At 43.0% G+C, this 24194-nt stretch overlaps 1 protein-coding gene across 1 annotated transcript in view; it reads left to right on the top strand.

Annotated features, from left to right (window-relative positions):
- ABCA5 (ATP binding cassette subfamily A member 5) overlaps positions 1-24194 on the top strand; it is a 203305-nt gene that overhangs the window by 160267 nt on the left and 18844 nt on the right. Inside the window, exons 18-27 of the mRNA XM_056550216.1 lie at positions 6685-6775; positions 6854-6993; positions 7613-7732; positions 8974-9172; positions 11942-12111; positions 13736-13863; positions 14176-14313; positions 16437-16550; positions 17005-17175; positions 20109-20222. Coding sequence (XP_056406191.1) covers positions 6685-6775; positions 6854-6993; positions 7613-7732; positions 8974-9172; positions 11942-12111; positions 13736-13863; positions 14176-14313; positions 16437-16550; positions 17005-17175; positions 20109-20222 — 1385 coding nt within the window. The remainder of the gene's footprint in view (positions 1-6684; positions 6776-6853; positions 6994-7612; positions 7733-8973; positions 9173-11941; positions 12112-13735; positions 13864-14175; positions 14314-16436; positions 16551-17004; positions 17176-20108; positions 20223-24194) is intronic.

Here is a 24194-nt window from a genome sequence, read left to right as displayed (position 1 = left end):
TCTCTCCCCTATCTCCTATTTGCGAGAAGTGTTATTGTGCCTTGGTCAGATCATGATTTTGTTTTAACTGAACTAGACTTTGTGGGTGGCGTCTTAATGAGGCATTTTTGATGAACCCTACAGTTGTGTATCAGGTATCTGTCTTTGTTTTCTGACCATGCTGGTTCTAATTCACAGCCGATCTGGGTTTGGTCGGCCCACAAGGCCTTTATCTGGGAGTGTTTGATCACTATTGTCTCGGGTCTTCGTAAAGCACGGGATAAACGGCAATCTATGTTGGAACATAAGCTAGCTAAATTGTCCCTTGAGCATCAGCATCACCCAGATGTTTTTTTATAAGGCAATGCAGGATAAGAGGACACAGCTGGATGCCATTCTCTCTGTAAAAATTGAGAAAGCTATATGTTGGACTAAAGTGACGTACTGCTGTCTTGCCAACAAGCCTGACAAACTATTTGCTTGTATGCTTCGCTAAAAGCAGTCTGAATGGAATTCATGGGATCCAGCTTCTCCCTGGACTGCTAACCTCCCATACACATCGCATATACTCAGCATTCCATGACTGCTATGCTAAACTATACAGTGAATGTCAATTACTTATGTAGAAAGACTTTTTAGAAAGATCAGTTTTCTCGGTACAGTCCCACTATTCTCTCTTTTGGATGAGGTGAGAGACGTCCTAAATGCCCTGATTATGGCAGAGGGTGTTTTGGAGACTATAGCTGACTTGAAGCTGGGTGAATCTCCAGGACCTGATGGACTGTCACAGCATATTACAAATAGTTCGCTAAGCTCCTAGCTCCTCATTTGACTCGGATGTGTAATTCTCTGTTTGATCTGCAGGTGCTTCCTTCTGAGTATTTTGATGCCCTAATAACGGTCATTCCTAAACTCACAAAGATCCTTTGCAGGTTATCAATTACCGGCCTATATCCTTAATCAATGTGGACACAAAGATTCTAACCTCTATCCTAGCTTACTGCCTTAACCAGTTCTTGCCCCAACTGATCCATTTGGACCAGGTGGGTTTTGTGTCGAGCAGGCAGCCCCCGGACAAGGTCCAGAAGGACCTTAATCTGGTGGCCCACTCGAATGCCTCCTTGATTGCGTTAACGCTTTTGGTGTTGGATATCAGGAAAGCATTTGACTGTGTCTCCTGGCCGTTTCTGATCCTGGAGAGGATGGTTTTTCGGGCCCTTTTGTGCAGATCCTTAGATTATTATATTCAAATCCTTCGGCCTTTATTAAAGGGGTACTCCACTGCTAGACATCTTATCCCCTCTTCAAAGGGGACCCTCCCCCCCATGTCACGGCCACACCCCTTGTAACGTAATGCCACGCCTTGGCTTGACGTCACAATGGGGTGGCTGTGACGTCACGATCACGCAGCCCACTCCAAGCGTTCTGAACACAATTTTCAGAATGCTGTGGCACAGGAGTAACCCTTTAAACTGCCGATGGACAGTCCACACCCCATCTACATTTCTCGGGGGACTTGCCAAGGTTGCCCTGTTTCCTGCACTTTTTGCCCTGGTCATAGAGCCCCTGGCGACTCTCCTTCAAATTAATCCATATGTGCGGGGTTTCATGGTGGGATCTCAAGATTATAAATTGAGTTTATTTGCTGATGACCTATTGCTCACTCTCACTGCCCCTCTTGTCTCCCTCCCTAACTTGTTCCGCATTTTGTCAGAGTTCTCTGACTTTTCTGGTCTGAGAGTCAATTACACAAAGTTGGAGGTGTTGTATTGTGGAGGACCTTCTGCTACCCAGAAATTAAACTAAATTCGGGTTCCAAAAGGTCAGAGGTGATGACAACACACGGGGGTGGGGCTAATGCTCAGAAACAAGATTCAGCCACACTTTCTGAGCCAGCAGAGGATGGTGCATCATCTCAGTAGTGAGGAAAGAGTCAGGGAGCTGCTGAGACAACACCACACTGACAATGGAGGTACTACACAACTTCCTTTCGGGTATTTCATACAAAACATGCTGAAGCAAGTTCAACTTGTGACAACACTTTATTAGTAAACTATACATCTTGGCTATAGTTTATATAATCTTCTGATACCGACTTTAATGTAAAAGAAGCCTTAGTTTGACCTAAACACCAGCTAAGGTTTAGCTACAAGCTATTAGTTTAGATAAAATGTATCATGCTGCTCTTTTTTATACTGTTACTTTTTTGCAGCAGTTTTGAAGCCAAAAACAGACGTGGACTATAATGAATTAGACAATACAAAGAACAAATGGTACTATTTCTCTTTTTTTTGTACTTTTGGAATTCATTCCACACCAGGAGGGAATTCAAACAAGAGTAGAAGTAGCATAAGTTCACTATAATATTTAATTGAATATGATCCCTATCTGGTTTTGGCTTTAAAGCTGCTGCAAAAAAAACTGCAACAAAACTGCATTGTGTAAAAACAACATCTGCACCTACATAGGAATTCATAGAATTGATACATTTGTAGCATATGTCAGCTAAGAGATGAGTAGACCTGATCAACACATTTTTATTTTTTTGTTTAGTTTTTTTTCCAGGAAGGGGGTTGTATGTTTTCTTCTTGTTTTTATTGTGTTAAGAATTGCAGCATAAATGATGTATACCTTGTACCAGTTTTGCAGATTATGTGAAAGAACAAATGAAAGCCGTATTGTCTTTGTGTATTTTATTATTTGTGAATTTAATAAAAACAATTTTTTATTATATTCACAAATAATAAAATACACAAAGACAATATCTAATCATTTAGGATCTACAATTATTGTCAATGAACAAAGATTATTGTTCCTATCCAGATGCTGAAAACTCATACAGAGCTCATACTGGGTTCACATGGTGCACTTTAGTTCAAAATTTTTTATCTGTGATTCTCCTGCGTTTTGACATGCAGCATTTGAAAAAATACATGTTTAACTGAGAATCGTCATTTATAGGTGAAAGATGGTGAAAATATGTCTTTCTCAGGGTAATTGTTTGTTTGCACTGAATGTATAACTGCTATTCTAATGCTTTATGTACAATGCCCTTCCATGCTACTCATTTATGTTTTCAAATTATGGTGCCCTGTGGTGCCCTTTCTTGCTGTTATTGATTTATATTATGTAGTGAAACATGAAACGCTTGCACACAAAAAACTTTTTACATAACTGTAAAGCGATTTACCTTTCATAAAACCTAAAAATCACCATTACTCACAGCTATTCTCCTTTATTATAATGTCATGTTATGTCAGGTCATTCACTACATGGAAGTCTGCTTTGAAATAAACCTGAACATTCACATACATAATAAACCACATCATAAGTTTTAAACAGCGCTTGAAATACTTAATAAATACAAATATTTTACACCTTGTTATTATTGCCACCTTTATAATTGTCTTCCTTATTATACCCTAGCTCTCTACTGTAGTAATGTAATAGGAGCAAACACATAATTTCCTCTTTTTGTAGGGTAGATGGGGAGGGGGCATAGGCTAATGTAAATAAATGAGTGACAATGTATCATTCAAAACACTGTTGATACCAGAATGTCTATACAATTGCCCAGGCTAATCAGTCTGTCTGGTTTTCCAGACAAATGTTTGCCTTGCTTTTCTCGGTCGCTCATCATTAGGGGACACCTATACTGATGGGTATATGCTCTTGCCACTAGGAGGTGCTGACACTAGGAAAAAAAGGTCGGCTCCTCCCTGGCAGGATATACTAGCGCACTGGAAGTGAGGTAATCAGTTTTAGCTAGTGTCAGTAAGAGGCAAGACACAGGTCTGGGAGCTCCCCCAGACCTTGTCTTTTTTTAATAATTTTCTAGTAAGGGCTGTACTGTTAACCCCTTCTCGCCAACGGCCAGCGCCTGGAGGTTGTACCCTGGGCCCGGGACCTCCACTTGCCCCTGCTCGCCTCGCTATATTAGCCTGATATGATGCAGCGTGGCCATAAGCTGGTTGAAAACTTCAGGGTGAGTATGAGAAGACAGAGCCTGTGGGTGAGTGTGTACTACGACCCCCTCCTTTCCCCCCTCCCTCCTTCCCTTCCGCTCATCTGGGGGACCCCTTTCTCTGCTGTGCCCAGCTCCTCAGCTGCCATTACATGTGGCTGTGCTGGGCTGGACACCTCATGGCCTCAGGTGCCTTCCCTGGAGGGGGCAGATCCTCTTCGGGTCCCACATGTATTGTTGCCAGGCACACTCCGATGGCCGCGTTTTCCTCTCTGTCGGCCAGAGACTCTATCCTGCTGCCCCAGTTTGTCTTCTGGGGCAGCAGGCCTCTGGTTCCATGTGGCTGTCTGCTTCCCCAGTGGGGGGGGGGGGGGGGGGGGGCGGAGGGGAGGGCGTAACCAGCCCGCTTGCTACCTTTTTTGTGCGGCCAGGCACTGTAACCTATAGCTGCAGGCAGTGGGTCTCCGGTCCCAAGTGGCTGCTCGTTTCCTCAGTGCGGGCACACCAGCCAGCTCACTACTATCTTGCTGTGGCCAGATGGAATGTCCTGGCTGCATTCTTTATAGGCTGACCAGAGACCTTCAGCTGCAGGCAGCGGGTCTCTGGTGCTACGTGGCCAACCATTCCTCAGTTCAACCAGTCCCCCAGCCCTTTTACTGTAAATGACCGCAGAGCATGCGGCCGGGTGACGAAGGGGGCAGCTTGTCTTTCTACAAGTTCCCTGGCTTCCCCCGTGCTCCTTACTGTATGAGGCTGGCTCCGGGGACAGTGTTCCTCCAGCACGCCCTCCCTGCTCGGAGGGCTGTGCCATCTGTCCATGTTAAAAGTAAATAAATAAAAATAAATAAAAAAAAACACTGCTGGATTCTGACCATTTGGTGGTGGTTGGCGCCCTCTTGTGGCCATCAATTATATTGCACCATGGATTTTTTCATTGATAGTTGTGGGCTCCCCCTTGTGGCAGCCCAGCACTATTACAGCCTTGGTCTGTCACATCTGGTTTTATCAGTTTAATATCTGAAGAGTCTCTTTTCTTGGGACAGTATTGGGGGCCGCTTTATTTCTTCAGTCGCCCTGTACATAGTTAGTTGAGGTATGCCTCTGGCGTATCTACTTTCTGCACGATCCCTTGGAAATTGTCGGGGATATATTCTGTGATTGTTCCCCCTAACACTGAGTGCCATGCTGTGCCTGTCGCACCCACGGCCCAATTCCAGTCCCTCCCTACCAAGGCAAGACACTGGTTGGGCGCCCTTGCAAGAGTTTTTTGCATTCCTGGCAGACGCTAAGGACGCTCTGTCAGGTCCACCGGTCACCAATCAAGAGGGTGTTCTGGCATGTCATACAATATGATTCCTTCCTCCACAGGCTGCTGCATCTGCGGCTAGTGCTCCGGATCCTCACGTCTAGTGCAAGGTCTCTGTGGAAGTGAATGCAGTACCCGCTGTGGCCATGGTCCCTATGCCAGATAGCAGACTGTGTCTGCATGGTTTTCTATTCCACCAGGTCACCTTCCCCATTTTGGCTGCTCCCGCGGCTACAGTCCAGTGATTCATTTTCCAGGTGAAGTTCCAAAGAGACTTTCCCACAGCTAATAAGCTCTGGTAAAGTGAAATCTGAGCTGTGATTGGCTGCTGGGAGAAAATCTCTTCATTTTTTCTCTCACACAGTTCGAGAAGACAGCCTTTCAGTTTTGCAATTGGCGAGAACACAGCCTTTCAGTTTTGCAATTGGTGAGATTATAAAGGGTTGTGGCACTGCAATGAAAATGAAAACTTACTTTCAGATTGCAGCTAATCACAGGGGGTCCGAGCAGTGGATGCTTTGGACAATACGCACTTGTTTCCCTGTCAACAAGCTGATCACAAAGTGGAAACCCCCTTTAAAGTTACCAGCAGATTCATAGGCTTGCCTCATCCAGAGACAGAGCCCCCTCTTGGTGTCCTGCTGACACATCTGCAGTGCTCTACACAAGAGAGTGTTGTCATTCACTGTACTGTAACCATGTGTGAATGAGCACATACAACACATTATTAGAATAGGTTTTTTCTCTGGTAATGTTCTCTATCCACAGGCAGCCAGCACTTTGAGGAAATATGAAGTATAAAAATTGCTCTGCCTACTTCAAGTATGTTTTTTAAACAGTGTGGGGAGAGTGGTTCTCCTCTCCGTCCACGCAATGCTCATACTCTATGTCTCCTCGTGGGCCTCCATCTCTGATTCCTGGAGACCGTGTGTGATTGCATGGTGCGCTTGTCGTCTTCTCTCTTTTATGTGACATGTTAGCTGGTCCTCTCTGTTCTCTTTTCTTGCACGGGTCTGCTTTCTTTCATTTCTCTCCCTTCCCACCTTCCCCCTTCTCTCTCTCCATCTCTTACCTTTTCTCTTAACTATGATGGTACACAACTTTACCCAGGGTATGCTCCGTGGGGGTGCTCCAATTACTAGTTTCTAGAGTATCCCGGGTTTTCCCGGTTTGAGGTTGCCTGTTTAGTGTTCTTTATTTTGCATTCTAAGATAAGTAACCCTGTCGTTTACATTCTGTCAGACTGTACTTTGCTCAGGCGCCCTTGAATTAATGTAACGTGTACTACCATGTTGTCACTTTATTGGGCCTGCGAGCCGATTGTTTCTTACTTTTCAATAAAACGTGTTTAAAAAAAGTATGTTTTTTAAAGAACTGAACAGATTACTTAACCAGGAACTGGAGGTTAACCTTCTCTCTTTTTTTTCTGTTACAGACCGAAAGGCCGTCATATCACAAGGAACACTGAAATGTGTTGGCTCATCCCTTTTTCTTAAGAGCAAATGGGGTGTAGGCTACCGTCTAAGGTACTTTAGTGTCTTTGAATCTTTTTATGTGACTTTTTCTTTAGTCTTTGTGACCATAACAAGTATGTCTCTCCTCAGCATAGACATAAAGCCATCTAGTAATGTAGAAGCAATTTCTTCATTGATCTCACAACATATCCCAAGAGCAACATTAATGCTGCAGACTGAGAATTCCCTCATCTTCTCCTTACCATTGAAAGATGTGGACATATTCCCAGGTACTCTAAGGAATGCATGAGTTAAAATATATTAGGCCGTTTTCCGTAGTGTGCCAATTTTCCGGAACAACCCCTTTTTATTGAGTAGGGCTCCCCATGGACTGCTGTTTACTAGGGGTTCTGCCATTAGAACTCTCCATAATCTGGGAGATGTGTTTTTTTTTTAGCAGTGATGTTGATGTATTATATGGAATTTATTTAAATTATTGTATTATACAGATGCCAAGTAATTAAGCATTACTCATTAAGCAATGACATTTTGTAATAAAGGGCAGTCCGGATGAGATTCACCTTAAGATTCCTATTCAGAGGGGGTTTTCAAAAGGGGACACAAAAGAATTGTATGTAAAAGGTGGATTTCGAGTATTAAGGCACTATGTACTTTTAATTGTTTTTGGCATTTCTCCCTACTTGGGACATGGTCTGGTAGAGACACATGTAAGGTGTGATGCAAGTTATTGTTTGCATTAGGAAGTGATAGAAAGTTTAGCATACACATTACAGTAGGGACCCAGACCAGTAATAGAATAAAATATTATATATACACCTTCATTTATATGTTTTTTGCAAGATGCCTCTTCTTATTAACTCAATAACATCATATATTTTTGTGTTTTAGGATTATTTTCTGCACTGGACAATGACTGCAGCTTAGGTGTCATGACTTATGGAGTTTCTATAACTACGCTAGAAGATGTCTTTTTCAAACTGGAGTCAGAGACTGATGTTGATCAGATAGGTAAAGATGGGCTTTTTGCTTTAGCCATATTTTCTTCTGTAGGAAGAGAGAGTAGGTGGATGTCAGGCATATCTGGGAACATAGAACTGGGCCTGTAAAAATCCTACAATAACCACATACAGTATCTGCCTTGTATTGTTTAAAGCAGTGTCTAATGGTCTGCAAACTCATAAATGCTCAGATCAGCAGGTCCATATTTACACTGATCTACATCTCCAGAAGCCATCAACCTCATAGTCTACAGCTCCACACCCGTTTATTCTGTAGTTATTATTTTCATGCTGCCTAATCTACAAGTTATCAGGGTGGTTCCCAGTGCCTTCTACCTGCCCCAACAGTCTTGATCAATAGTTCTGTCCTAAAACTTAAACATGTGGAGATCCATCAGTCAAGGTTGGTGGCATAGGCTATGTTCACATGGTTGATTCCGTGCAGAATGTCCACCCGGAAAACATGTATGGACATTCCGCACATTAAAATGTTCTGGGGGGGAGCTAGGACTGCTCGTAAATGTGCCATCTCATAGACGGCAATGCATTTCCAAGAGGAATCCGCAGAAAGAATAGACTGCTGGGACTGCCTCAGCGACTTGTGGTTAAAGCAGCATAAAAGTGATGTTGGGTTCCCTTTCTGGTGACCATACACTTTAAGTATTCATTCAGCTGGTGAGCTGTCTCTCCCAATCTCCCTAAACAAGGCCAAGCATTAATGTGTTCTCTATGGAGAGAAGAGTATGTTACTGCAAGACCAGCTCTGGGAGCAGCTTTTCTAAAAACAATAGGGTCTGGCAGTTGAAATCCAACATGCCCGACTCTTCTTTTTCCCTGATGTCATCTATCAAGGGAGAATCAGGAAGCTACCATACACTTTAGGCAGTCAACTGGTGCTGTCGAAGTCAGTGGGTTCAACTTATTTGTATAAAGTAAATGGGGACCTTTTACTGGTGAAAGCTCCACCATCATTTTTATAGTCTCACTTGTCTAGAACTCCAGCCAGCTACCAGCTACTTCCATCATCTCAATGGTTCACAGCTCCAACACACATTAGTTTCATATTTCTGGTTGACAGCATGGTAGTTGACATTTTGTACTATAATTTACACCTTCTCATAAAGTGATAGATTACTAGGATATCGCCTCACTTACTGTAGAGAACTGCAGTAGCCACATTTAAGTCAGTTGGGTCAGGCCGCAGTTCCCTGCACCTCCGGGAGTCTTCCCTAACACTTTTACTTTACACAGATCACAGCATTTTCACTCAAAGAATAGAAGATGATGGTAAATGGAAATCCACAGAAGAGATTGATCAAGGATTACTGACCATGCCTGAAATCCACCCCTGCACGGTCAGTGGCAAAGCATTATGGAGGCATCAAGCTGCCACCATAGCCAAGTTACACTTCCGTAATCTGCGTCGAGAAACTAAGTCTGTGCGATATGTGTGAGTACTTGCATAGTTTATTACATAGTTTGTTTGTTTTTATGAAAAAAAAGCTTTATTTATCATTTAACATTACAATAAACTATAGAAAAACAATAAAAACCACTCCTGTGTCATTTATTAACAGAATATACCATGCACACGAGGACAACACTCCAACCACATAGACGAACTCATATCAAGGGCGGCACAGATTGTGCTTAACAGTAGACACCCCCTTTTAATACATTGTTAAATGAAAGGTGTCAGGGAAAATGGCCCAGATTTATCAAACTGTGTGAGAGAATTTTTATTTTTCCACAGCAGCCAATCACAGCTCAGCTTTCACTTTACCACAGCTCGTTAGCTGAGCTGTGATTGGTTGCTGTAGAAAAATCACTCACTTTTCAATTTTGATAAATCTGGGCCAATATTCTTTTGTATGTTAATATACATCAAGATTTTACTTAGTGATGGGGGATGAATACAGCAGCTTTCAGTCATGCTTGCTGTGCCCTTCTCCTGTCCAGACCAGTCTAATGGACAGCCTAAGTACAGATAGAAGCCTTAAACTCAGGCTGCCAATCAAGCCCAGCAGGAGGAGGGCGCAGTTAACATGCACGGAAGCCTCCATGTTTACTTCTCCGGTACATCATTTTTTGTTTGTTTGCAGAAGCTGTTCTCAGCTGGGGGTCTGGATGTAATGTACCAGGAATCTGACAGGCTTACTTTAAAATTGCTTTTGGATGACAGTAGATAGCTTAGCTGATGGTCTCCTTTACCTCATCAGTCTCCAGTGATGTGTCCTGTCAGGAAGCTGAACACAATGTGCACTTCAAGTTCAGCTTCCTGTCCTGTCCTGCACTGCGCACATCATACAAGTCAATGTAAGCACAGGGTAGAGAACTATAGAGCTATTCATCTGCACGGTACTTTAGAAGCACTCTGCCTGATCATTAAGGAAGCCGTCAGGAACTTTTTTGTTGTAGTTTTATAGTTACGGATTAAAACAAAACAAATATTAGAAATTCTCTCAACTCTTTATCATAAATAGATACGCTTATATGAAAATGGAATACCCCTTCATATCTTTGCTTTCTATGCCCAGCCATTTTTCTCATGTAAATTGTGCATCCTATACTCTGTACAAGACTGCTTGTATGTCTTGTTTAATTTAAACTTTTGGTTTGAAGGGAGCTCAGAGCTGCAGGCATTGGCAGGTAGTTAATAGGAGATAAAACAAATGATATCTGTCTCCTAGCTGATGGTTGTTTACAGAGGTTTCAATTACATTTTAATAATAATTAAATAATTAATATTAAGTGTCAAAGAGGCTGGCCTGAGCTGCAGAATGCATGCACAATCCCTTCCCTACCCCTGCAGCTCAGTATAGCCTTTACAGCACTTGAGCTTGGAAGGAAAACATGATTTTATATCTTTAAAAAGAGCCATCAGCTGAGAGACAGATATAATTTTTTTTATTTTCCTACCAGCTATCTGCCCATGTCTGCAGCTTTGAGTATGGTATTGAGGTATTCTCTTTAACCCCTTAACGTGCAAGGACATATATTTACGTCCTTGGCCGGCTCCCGTGATATAACGCGGGGTCATACGGGTCGGCTCATATTGGGTCGGTCCGATGCTGGGACCCGGGGCTAATATCCCCTCATGCCGGGGACCCGGGGCTAACCCTTTAACCGAAAATTAAAGTAAAAGCTTCCCGGCTGCTCAGTGGGGCTGATCAGGACCACCGCAGTGAAAATGCGGTGTCCCGGTCAGCTAGGACGCGAGCGGAGGTCCTCTTACCTTCCTCCGGCGTGTCCATTTGGCGATTGATTGCTACAAGCCTGAGATGCAGGCCTGAGCAATCGACCGCCGATAACACTGATCAATGCAAAGCAGTGGCTTTGCAGTGATTAGTGTATAAGATCAGTGTATGCAGTGTTATAGCCCCCTATGGGAGCTATAACACTGTAAAAAAAAGTGTAAAAAAAAGTTAATAAATGTGATTTAACCCTTTCCCTAATAAAAGTCCAAATCATCCCCCTTTTCCCATTGAAAAAAAACATGTAAATAAATATAAACATATCTGGTATCGCCGCGTGCATAAATGTCCGAACTATAAAAATATATCATTAATTAAACCATATGGTCAATGGCGTACGCGCAAAAAAATTCCAAAGTCCAAAATAACATATTTTTGGTCACTTTTTATATCATGAAAAAATGAATAAAAAGCAATCAAAAAGTCTGATCAATACAAAAATACGCCACAAAAAATGAGCCCTCATACTGCCCCATACGCGATAAAATAAAAAAGTTATTATTTTAGTTATGATTTTTTCCAGATGTACGACAAAATCAAACCTATATAAGTAGGGTATCATTTTTATCGTATGGACCTAGAGAATAAAGATCTAAAAGTTGCAAAACTGTGTTTTTTCTTAAATTTCGTTGCACAATTATTTTTTTTCCCGTTTCGCCGTAGATTTTTGGGTAAAATGACTTATGTCACTACAAAGTAGAATTGGTGGCGCAAAAAATAAGCCATAATATGGATTTTTAGGTGCAAAATTGAAAGGGTTATGATTTTTAAAAAGTGAGGAGGAAAAAACTGAAAAACCAGTGGTCCTTAAGGGGTTAAATTGTGTTGAGAAAAATGCATAAAAAATAATACAAATAAAAATTACAGGTATTGTTTACTATGGACATCACTAGTTTACACATATTTGTCCATTTATTGTAATGTAGACAGATGTACAAACTTTTACTTAAATTTTTTTCTTTCAGGTCCCTCTTTCTCTTTTTGTTCTTAGCTGTCCAAGCAGCGATAAATATTATACACTGGTACTACCACAAATCATCTGTGGATATCAGACTCTCCCCTGACCTGTATTTTCTTCGGCCAGGACAGAAGAGTCAAAAGTTCCTCACCAGTCTATTGGTACAAAGCTCTACAGGTAATGTAGGGTATCATCAAATGTCTGTATTGACAAGAGATGGCAGCATTGTGTCAATTATGACCTACATGTTAGTCCAAGATTTGGACCAATATTAGATCCTATTAATTTCTTAGCTATTTATATATTTTTAAGACAAATCCTTTAAAAAGATCCATTTCAATCTATTGTTTTTATCATTGGAGATAATGATTGAGATTTAAAGGTATATTCTTATTTAGTAAAGTAATGGTATATTTTTTGCATATATCATCACAATGTGATTGCTGGGATCTGACCTCTTGGACCCCTACCAATCCTAAAATTAAAGGACTACAGTGCTGAAGTGCAGTCTTCACAGTGTAATCTGTTCAAGTGAAGTGGACCTGTTGCAGTTCCTTGGGCTAAGGGCACCACTGTGCAGCGAGAACGTAAGGGTTGGGTGCAGCTTTACACTATCACTGCAGGCCGCTTATTCTTAGGATCTTTGGGGGTCCTAGATGTCAGAACTCCACCAATCATAAAGGGATGGCATATCATATTGAAAAGTTGTCTCTTTGTAAAATTAGGATATCCCATTAATAGTTGCTAAATAAAATTAGACTACATTTTAATCAGTTAAAGGGGTTTTCAGGACTCCGTTATTTAATGACCTATCCTTGAAATAGACCAATCGGTGTCTGATCAGTGGGGGTCCGACACCTAGCACCAGTCAGCGGTTTGCCATGAGCTGCATTACTCAACACAGCCACTATTCTATGTATGAAGCCATCTCTACTTCTGGCTCTTTTTACTGTATGTGTAGGCGACACAGCTCTGGCAAACAGCCTAACAGTGGGGGTGCCAGGTGTTGGACCCTAACTAATCACATATTGATCGTCTATTCTTAAACGGCAACTGTCGTTTGAAATCATTTTTATATATGTAATAGTAAATATTAATGTAAGTATAATTAATGTAAGTATATTTGTAATTTATTGTAATAAAAAAAAATGAATGGGAAAAATCGATACTCTAGTTACGGCCACTAGGAGACCCTTATAGGGCTGTCCTGGCCATATTTACTGTTTGTCTTGGCTGCCGCCCGTGCCAAAACAAAGTGCGTGTGGGACTAGTATGGGCTGTCAGTCATTATTCTCGCAGGGAGTGCCAAAAGCTTGTCAGAGAGCCCACTTCAATGTGCGTCACAGAACCAGCAGTCTGTGTTGATTGGCTGTGGATCTATCCTGATCAAAGTGATGTTGTGAGAAAGAAGGGCGGAAGTATCTCCATGAGATGTCAGGGCAAACATTGACTTACCCAAGGGAATGCCCCTTCCTTCTTTAATAATGGCAGGGACAGTGATCAGCAAAAAGGGGCGCCTTTGAAGCAGAAAAGGGACCAAAATATGAGGAAAACCATTTGTACATGCTTGTCAAAAACGGATGACCCTTAAACCATGGAGGAGAAATGAATTATGAGTGATCCATTGTGTTGTCTCACTCTGACTTTATTAAAACCTTTTTTTTTTTTTGTCACACTACTAGAAAAATTAATGTGAAATTCTGCATATTACGTTAGTTATTTGGAAAGAAAGTGCTGACACCAGTTTGTCATTTGTTATAAATTAGATATAAAACAATATATATGTACATTTATACCATAGGTGATGATATAGACAACTTAATAGATGTCCTGAGAAGCCAGAGGATAAAGGTGGATCTGATGAATGGAAGTGACTACTTTTCCGTGGCACCGCACAATGGGGCCCTTGATGTCTCCAGTTCAGGAAAGGTATGAGGGTGTAAGTAGCGAGCCGCGTCTAGTTATATGAGCCAAACAACTACAGAAACTAATAAAACAGGACATGTTCTTATTGTGCATATATTTGCCATGTAGTGGTATGATGTGTATTATAGTTGTTGTTTTTAATACAGAGGAGACAAAATACATATACTAAACACTGGCTCTAATAGCAATGGATATCACAGCATCCTCCTTTCCTGTCCGTCTCAAGTATCTATCCATCATGTGTTATGTGTAAAACCTTTCTTGTGAACATTTGCAACTGTCCCTAAAGGTTATTTGTGTGTCTGTTTCTTCTAGTATTTCACCTATGAAGCAGTGTTCAATAGCAGTATGGTCCACTCTCTACCCGTCCTTATTAATACCATTAGTAACACTTTGCTAAGACAGCTGCATGTAAATGAGAGCATCCAGGTGTGGAGCTGTCCATTTCCCCAGGTAAGCAGATCATCCATGTAAAGCATATGTGGGACCTGGTGCACCCTGCTGCTCTGGTTATAGCAGTTAAACATCTCTGTTGGCAAAATGATCCAATAGTTGAGTAACTGGGTAAACAAGCTCAGGTTTTCCATATAAGTTACTTTTATATGGATTGAAGTTCTTAGAATTCCTACTTGTGCAGCGAGCAATGTATGTTGCAGTAAATGTTGAAATGTTTTTGTTTAAATTATATGTATAAAAAAAGATTGGAGGTGTGCCTAGATACCTGATCCGAGGAAGTCCCAACGAGGTCATCATTAAGACTTGCTATATAAAGGTTGACCTTTGGGTATATTAAAGTTGCTTGTACACATTGTAGTAGCTTATGACGGAATGTTCACTCAGCTTACAGCTATGTCACCTATTGCCATCCCCCATACGTATAGACATGAGTGTTCATGTATTCTTAATGGAAACAGGAGCAGCATGCCGATGCCAAACACCTCTGTTGTGGTCGCTTATCATCCCAAAAACAAAAGAGATGGACAGTTAACACAAGGCCATCACACATTTTAGATGGTCAGACAGTTAACACAAGGCCATCACACATTTTAGATGGTCAGACAGTTAACACAAGGCCATCACACATTTTAGATGGTCAGACAGTGAACACAAGGCCATCACACATTTTAGATGGTCAGACAGTTAACACAAGGCCATCACACATTTTAGATGGTCAGACAGTGAACACAAGGCCATCACACATTTTAGATGGTCGGCCAGTCCAGCTAAAAACAGCAGTCACTGATTGGCTGAGCAAGAAGATCCTTATGCCGACACAAGGAAGTGCTAAGAAAAAGGGACAGACACCATGGTGGTAGGGGAGCAAGAATGTTTAGTATACAATAAACACAGTCCACCAAGAGATATGAGCCTGGCAGTACTGGCTCTCCATACAAATCCACTAGTTGTCTGCACACGTGTCCCCTAGATGATGAATAGATGATGATTCTCCTTTTTTTGCCTTGTGTCTTATTTTTTATTCCATAACTAAGAAGAAATCCATAGCATATTACAGGTGAGAAACAGACGAGTGCATGAGGAGGGGGGGGGAGCGTTCTCTGGTCTATTTTGACCTACTTAGCATTTTATTGGGTCCATAAACAGGTATGGACCCGATGAAATGATAAGTGCGTGAAACAGACAGTTGTCCAGAGAATGCCCCCCTCCCCATACACTCATCTGTCTCTCACTTGTTACATGCTATGGATTTCTTCTAAGTTATTGTATAAAGAAGAAGACACAAGTTAACGAACAGTGTTTGTATTGCTCCTTCTTCTTTTGTGTGTGAAGTGTAGTATAGTTTGTTTCTTCTATTTAACTATATCCTGAGTATGGTTACAAAAAAAGTCTACAGAATACTGCTTTGAGCTTGGAGGGCACTTCTTACAGCACCCTATACTGGCTGAGGATGCATAAGTATATTATACTAAAATGCTTGTATATGTTGGACATCCCGTCACATAGTTTGAGAAAGCATGCCACAAAGATTTTAATAAAAAATAAAATTTTGAAAGTTGAAATAAAAACAAAGGCATTATCCAGGTACATATAGCTTCCTCATTATCCTTAAGGGGGTCATCCAGTTTAGAACACCAATTTTTCTATACCATATTAAAGCATTAGGACCTTGTAGAGGAGTGTCCTCTTCAAATTATTGTCATTTCTTAGGCCAGAATGGAGAGAAGCTACCAAGAGCGTCTCTTGCTCTAAATGACTAGTCGTGTCCTTCATTACACAGAAAACACACTGATGTGATTGGGCACACTGTAATCCTTCACTTCTCCTGTGGTGCTGGAAGGAAATTGAGCCCTTACTACCAGGTCTCCACGCAGATTACAGCTGATCTCTGGGGGTCCCAACAGGTGGTTATCAATTTATTGTCAAGGGATCATTCTAACAAGTAGGGATTGTGGAGAACCCATAACAATATTGGCCACATACAGAATGTATCTTTGTAATAAGGACTGGATATATATTGTACCCACCCATCAGTCACCAATTCCTAGACTCTAAAAAACACTGCTGTACGTCAAACCCGTAATGTGTGTAATTTTTATTGGCTATGTTTGTACCTACAGGAATATTTGGAGATTACATTCAAAACTACTTTATATTTTCTAATAATTTACCTGGGAATTATAGCTGCGGGAATGCTTCCTTATTTTGCAATGGAAAACACATACAACCATAAGGTAAGAATTCCATTCATAGCACTGAATGGTTATAATCCCATCATAAGTGGATCATTAATCGCTATGATGAGCACTAAGTGCATGCAAATGTATGACCACAACATAAACTGAATGGAAGATAGCAAAACCATTGACAATAAGGATGGTCCCAATCATACAGAGGTAATCAGATTTCCTTTGTATGCTGAGGATTAGCAAAATCACAGTGAGAGGAACACTGTGGTCCTGGTTTATTTTTATTTGGGAAGCTATTGTTATTACAGTTGAATTGTTTGTCTTTAGAAATAAGCATGATGATTTCCATTCACTGACAGCAAGCGGCTATTTTAAAAATAGGGAGAATAGTTTACTTAACACTAGAAATCCTCTTTAAGGTATATTGCCGTTACTGTGTACTCTGGCTCTTGCAGATTGTACAGAATGAGTGTAAAACATGTTCTTATTTCTTTACAAGGTGAAAGCCTACACCCAGCTGAAGATGTCAGGCCTCTACCAGTCTGCCTACTGGGTCGGCCAAGCTGCAGTTGATTTGCCTTTGTATTTTATCATCCTTGTCATAATGCTGGGAACGTTGTTCATCTTCAATAAAGGAATCCACCTGTATGTCGGGACGTTTATCACGTTGGTAAGCACATGTCTTTGTACATTGTACTGTGTACATATTCTGTACGTTGTGGTGTGATTTGATCTGTCACTAATGTTTCATCTGTTAGGAATTGACTACTTGACGATAAAAACAAATTGGGGCAAATAATGCAGCCTTTAACCAAAGCACTGCTGCTCTCATCTTGATTTTGTTGCCTGCTGCGACACAGCCATTACGCAGGTTGTAGCCCCAAAGTGTAGCTGGCAGTGCATATAGGGACAGCAGCTTTTATGGACAGATAAACAGTCAGAAGCTGGACCATGTTAGACTTGAGAGTGTTGGAAGAAGCTTGGTAGCAAGGCAGAGGACACTGGCATTAAACTGAGTTGCTTAGTCTAAGACAGGGGTCTGCAACCTTTAAGACAAAAAGAGCCACTTGGACCCGTTTTCGAAGAAGAAAAAAAAAACTGGGAGCCGCAAAACCATTGCGACATTTAAAACAAATATAACACTGCATATATTGTTTCTTACCTTAATGCTATATATACAGGATCGTGCAGTCAGCTGTCAATCTTAAGGAAAAAAGGACTTTCACTTAACAATGTAAAATATATTTTTGCAAATTAATAGCTATAGGCCTGGGGTGGGCTTTTTTTTGGGGGGCCAAGGCCTGGGCTTTTTTTTTTGGGCCCAGGTCTGGGGTGGGCTTTTTTTGTGGCCCAGGCCTGGGGTGGACTTTTTTTTTGGGCCCAGGCCTGGGGTGGGCTGGGGAGAGGGGGGTTAATGCACTGGGGAGAGGGGGGTTAATGCTGCCGCGGGGTGAGGGGTTAACGCTACCGCTGCCATGGGGTGAAGGGTAACTTAACCCCATGGCAGCGGCAGCGTTAACCTCTCACCCCGCAGCAGCGATAACGCTGCCATGGGGTGAGGGTTTAAGTTACCCCTCACCCCATGGCAGCGGTAGCGTTAACCCCTCACCCCGCGGCAGCATTAACGCTGCCGCGGGGTGAGGGGTTAACGCCCCGCTGTCAAGTGAGTAATGTACTTTACATACTCACCAGCTCCTCGCATGGCGTCTTCCTCTCCCAGCGGCGCTCCTCGACTGAGGTGCAGGCCGGCGACGTCACTGTCATGTGACGTTACATTGTCACATGACAGTGAGGATCCGCGCGGCCCCGGAAGAAGAGACTCCGCTCCGATGGCACCAGGGCAGGTAAGTAAAACAGACGATGCCGTGACGGCGGCTCACGGGCTCAGATCATTCCGGGATACTGCATTTTCTCGGAATGAGGGTGACGGAGCCGCGGCAAAGGTGTAAAAGAGCCGCATGCGGTTGCCGACCCCTGGTCTAAGACAATTTTCCACAACCTGTGGCTCTCCAGCTGTTGCAAATCTACAACACCCATTGTGCCTCAACATCTAAATGATGTCAGGGCATTCTGAGAGTTGTAGTTTTGTAGTTTAGCACCAGCTGGAGTTCCACAGGTCGGGGTACATTGTCTAAGGTATATGCTGTTCTCCATCTTTAAAGGGGGTTATCCAGGAAAAAACTTTTTTTTTAAATATATCAACTGGCTCCAGAAAGTAAAACAGATTTGTAAATTAGAGGTACAAAATGACAAAACGTAGATGCACTCACCGCTCGGTGGAGACTGTAGCGTGTAGGAGTCCGGTTCACCGGGAGCTGGAGGCTGAGGCCGGACAAAGCACCCACTCACGTGCGAAACTGCCGGCGTAGCCTCTGAGCGCCATACTTCCTGTGCCGTCGCTGAGATCCAGCCCCCGGTGACCCGGACCCCTACATGCTACAGTCTCCGCCGAGCGGTGAGTGCACCTAAGTTTTGTCTTTTTGTACCTCTTTTGATGCTGTACACTTGTGTGTGTGCACCCCGCAGGAGACACGAAGACAGTTCAGGTGATATATGCCCTTAGTGTGCTCTCCCCTTTCTTGCCTGTTTTTATATACCAGATTTGTAAATGACTTCTATTAAAAAAATCTTAATCCTTTCAGTACTTATGAGCTTCTGAAGTTAAGGTTGTTCTTTTCTGTCTAAGTGCTCTCTGATGACACGCGTCTCGGGAACCACCCAGTTTAGAAGAAAATACCCATACATAGCAAACCTCTTCTAAACTGGGAGGTTCCTGAGACACGTGTCATCAGAGAGCTCTTAGACAGAAAACAACAACCCTAACTTCAGAAGCTCATAAGTACTGAAAGTATTAAGATTTTTTTATAGAAGTAATTTACAAATCTGTTTAACTTTCTGGAGCCAGTTGATATATAAAAAAAGTCATGGGACAGACAAGGGACAGATCCAAACCAGCAGCAGGCAAGTGAACATCAAGTCCAGGACCAATATCGAAAAAGGCAGGGTGAGATGGTCAGAACAGGGGTCAGTACATTGAGTCATTCAAAGTCAGGCAGATTTGGTCATAAAGGAAATCACAGAATACACAAACTGAATTAGCTATGAAATTTACTACAGAGATCAACGACCAAGAACTGGAAGATCAGAGTGATTTCCCCATCAAGGGTCTAGTAGAGTGATGTCACACGCTGTGCTAGGTCGTGAACCTGTAGCTGCAGTCAGTCCTCACTAGCAGTGGAGAGCCATAGAGCCCCATCATGATCACAACAACACAACACACTGTCCACTGACCAGAGGAAATGCTACGAAAACTCACAGCGCCACATGGCTGACAACAGCCTCATTCATGTTATAGAGCAGATTAGGAAGTGTCACTGTACAGCATAAATCCAATATATACTAAGGCTTTTCCACTATGCATTTAAAGTCCAGCCCTATATGGAGATATTGTAGAATGGGAATGTGTAGCTGTCCTGGACCTGGTCTTACTAGGACTGTAACTCAGATTAATCTTTCTGCACAAATATCTCTATAATGTCTTTAATTTCAGGTATATTGCTTTGTTTCCATGACATAATGTGTGACTTTTTGTTCTGATTTCAGACATTTTGCTTAATCGGCTTTGTTCCTGCGTCTGTTCTCCTGACCTATGTTGTTTCTTTCACCTATAAACAAATCAGCGACACTAGGCAGTGGTGGTCAATATTATTTTCAATGGTATGTACTGTGCTTATATATTGACTGTCAATCATAAATACATATAATGCTGAGATGATTTTATTTTTATTTTTTACCTCTCTTGAGCTGCTGCATTTTTTGGGTTAATATAATATCAGAAGTTATACATGCAGTTCTGTTAAAAGCTCCAATAACAGTGATATAATTAGCGATGCCAAGTCAACTTTAGGAGTTACACAAACAGCGTAACGTAGTCAATGGAAATTGCTCAAATTGCATAACCGCCTCCCTTTGGCTACTTTCGACTTTTCGTCTTTGGTGGCCACAAATAGGACAGAGGGGGCCAGGAGCCATGTTTTAAGCAGGTGGGAACCCGTTTAAAGCTGTGTCTTTGGCAATTTACTATTAGTGATATTCACAGCAGTCATTATATCACATAAGGGAAATACAGAAAAATAGCAATATTCCTTGTGTTCATTATACATTTAATTTGATTGGAATCCTTTCCCCTACAAGAAAAGGTTCAAAAGACAAGATAAAACTATGACACAACTCTGATGTATGATCCTAGGGTAGGTAAATCCTAAAAGTGTGGACTGTCACAAATTTATTAGGAGATAACCTAAATAGCAACTTTTTATGGGTTGTCGCTAAACGTCAAAAACTTTTTTATATACCGTACTTACTATTAAAATTCATTGCACTACCTAGTGCTAGATCAGGGGTGTGGAATAAAAAAAATTCTTGTCCAAGGGACTAAAACAGAGCACAATCTACTTGTCCCTCATGACGATCCACTTGTCCTTGTACACAAAATAATTTTAACCAAAATAGCATGTAAGTCGTTATTAGTTTATTTATTTAGTTTTTACACTTTAGTTTTTTCCTCCTTGCCCTATTTAGCCATATCTGTTTTATTTTTCCAATAACAGACCCATATGAGGGTTTGTTTTTGTTTGGACAGATTGTACTTTGTAATAACACCTTTCATTTTTCCATAAAATATTTCCATAAAATATGATTTGTGAAATTAATATATTATGAAATATTATTAAAATATATTATTTTGCAACATTTTTTTAAATACATTTTTTTTAGCACCATTCACCTTGTGGTCAAACTTACATGTTATTTTGATACTCAAGCTCAGCCTGCTTACAGCAATACCAGATTTGTTTAGTTTCCGTTATGTTTTACTAATAAATAAATAAAAACGTTAAATTGCCATTTTCTGACCCCTATAACATTTGAATTTTTCCATGTACTGAGCTGTATGAGGGCTAATTTTTTGCGCTGTAACCTGCTGTTTGTATTGGTACCATTTTGGTATTGATCTGACTTTTTGATCGCTTTTTGAACGCAATTCTAAGTTTGGTATATTTTTTACATGAATGTCATTGACTGTATGGGATATTTAATGTTATATTTCTCTATCGGCTCCATTGGGGGACACAGACCGTGGGTGTATGCTTCTGTCTCTAGGAGGTGTGACACTATGGTAATAAAAAAAGTCGGCTCCTCCCAGCAGGATATAACCGCCTTTAGGCTCTGAGCTAATCAGTTTAAGCTTAGTGTCTGAAGGAGGTGGACATGGTCTGTATTTCTCCAGACCAGGTCTTCTGATTTTTTGTTTTCCTAGTATAGGGACGTGTTAGTTTTTTATTCCTTTTTCTTTTCTGTTTTCAGGTGGGGACTCAGGGACTCCGGCTCCCTGTTTCCCCATTGCGCGTAAGGGGGCACAGACATTGCGTATATGCGCTGTTCACCCCCCCTCACCAACGGTCAGCGCTTGGGTTGGTACCTCATGGGTACGGGCCCCCCTATTTCCCTGCTCGCCTCGCTCACGCATAGCAGCCAGGCGTGATGCAGGTAACTAAAGCTGACTGAAGACTCCATTAGGTAAGTTCTTCTGACTGAGGTAAGTACCCCCCTTTTTCTCCATAGGTATGGACTCGCAACCTCTGGAGGCCCCCTGTTTTTGTCCCACTTCAGGTTATGGGGCTGGCTTATACAGGGGCTGCACTTTATTCTGGGGGAGCAGTGGCACCTGAGGGGGCATGAAATATGGGGCACTTCACTTTGTGTGTGTGTGTGCTTGGTGCAACTACGTCCACGGCGCCTTATATGCGGCTGTCAGCCGCAGCGCTGTTCGGGCCGGGCGCACTCAGCGCCGGCTTGCTTTGGCTTTGCCGACAGCGCCTTATACGCGGCTGACAGCCCCGGCGCTGCTATGAGCCGGGCGCTTTAGCGCCGGCTTACTTTTACTTTCGCCAGCAGTCTCTGCCGGCGCTTAGGCCGCCCGCTCTATTCCCCCGAGCGCATATGCGACTTACATGTGCGCTCGGGAAAAGGAGCGGGCGCCATGACAGTTCTTTTTGGACGGTCTGTAGCTCCGCCCACAGGGCTGGGAGCTCTCAGAGGCGCGAAGCAGCCTCCAATCAGCGACGTGGGCGCGATTTTCAGTGAGAAGGGGTCAGTTAGTTACTGCCTTGCTTCAGGCACGCCCCTCTCTTCCTATTGGCTCGCCTGTTCATTCACTCGGAGCGAGTTCTCCTCACTGCAGCTGACAGGGGACACAGTCTAGGGTGAGAAAGTTCCTGTCTCCTTTTCCCACATTATGTCCGTACCCAGAGCTGTTCCTCCCTCTAAACAGAAACCTGGAACTTCAGTGACTTACTTTGTCTGTAAGCACTGTAATACCAAGATGTCTGGCTCTGCTGAGCCCACTTGCCTGCCTGCTCCACTGCTCCCCCAGACCCCCTGGTATGCCCTGATGCCCCTTCGGTCCGGTGGGTTCAGACGCTCCACCAGCCTGGGTCTCTTCCCTGACCCAGTATATGGCTGACTTGACCCAAGTCTTCCGTTCGGTGACTGTGGCCTCCCGGGAAGTGGTGTCCGCCTTGAAGGGGTCTTCCCTGCGCAGGACCTCTGAGAGGGCCCACTCCTCGTCTCCACATACTTGACGCTCCCACAAGCGTACTACGGGTGCCTCGTCTGACTCTTCCATTAGGTCTTCAGATAGACGTGGGCGTTCCCCTCATGGGTCCCGCCCCCCTGTTATCTGGGCACAAACGTCGCTCCTCCAGAGGACGTTCTCGGAGTCGCCGCTCTGCCACGCCAGAACTGCGTACCTGGTCAGGGTCGCCCCCCTCCAGGACTGCCTCTACTCATTCACATTCCCCTGGTGAACTGGTGGACGAGGCTTCTGAGCCAGCATCTGACTCAGAGGACCGCTCGGACTCAATTGCAACGGTGAACTCATTGGTGACAGCCATAAGAGACACCTTTCACTTGGAGGACCCAGGATCTTCGGATGTCAATCCAGGAGTATCCTTTCATCGTGCTAAGCCAGCACCTCAAAGGTTCAGCTCTCACGCTGACTTTGACGACATTCTGGAATCTGCATGGAAACATCCAAACAAGAGGTTCCTGGGAATCAAGCCAATTCAAGAACGTTATCCATTTGACAAGGACTTTGTTACTAAGGTGGTTTCCCCTCCCTCAGTGGATCCACCAATCTCCCGGATCTCTAAGGCGACTACACTGCCTCTGGCAGATGCCGCTGCCTTCAAGGATCCCACGGACAAGAAGGTAGAATCCTTAGCGAAGTTTGCTTCTGAAGCAGCTGGCTCTTCTCTTCTTCCCATCTTCGCCTCGACATGGGTGTCCAAGGCCCTGTCAGAGTGGTGCCAAAAGCTCCATCAGGATATCTTAGCGAAATCCCCCCAGAGGATCTATCTGCTCTGGCTCTCCAATGCTCTAAAGCTGGGGACTTTCTGTGCGCAGCTTCCATGCAGTCAGCCCGTTGTTCTGCCTTTGCTGTGGGTCACTAGCGGCTCTCCGCCGGTCTAAGTGGCTTAAAGCTTGGAACGCGGATGCCGCTTCCAAGCTCTCACTGAGCTTCCCTTTACGGGTGGCCGTCTTTTTGGCAAACGCCTTGATGAGATTATCTCTGTGGCAACGGGAGGTAAGAGTTCCTTGTTACCTCAAAATAAGGCTCGCCCTACTTCC

The sequence above is a fragment of the Hyla sarda genome, chromosome 13 (genome assembly GCF_029499605.1).
Source record: "Hyla sarda isolate aHylSar1 chromosome 13, aHylSar1.hap1, whole genome shotgun sequence".
NCBI classification, from domain to species: Eukaryota; Metazoa; Chordata; class Amphibia; order Anura; family Hylidae; genus Hyla; species Hyla sarda.
The sequence above is the reverse complement of the archived record's forward strand: the minus strand, read 5'-3'. Positions and strand labels throughout refer to the sequence as shown.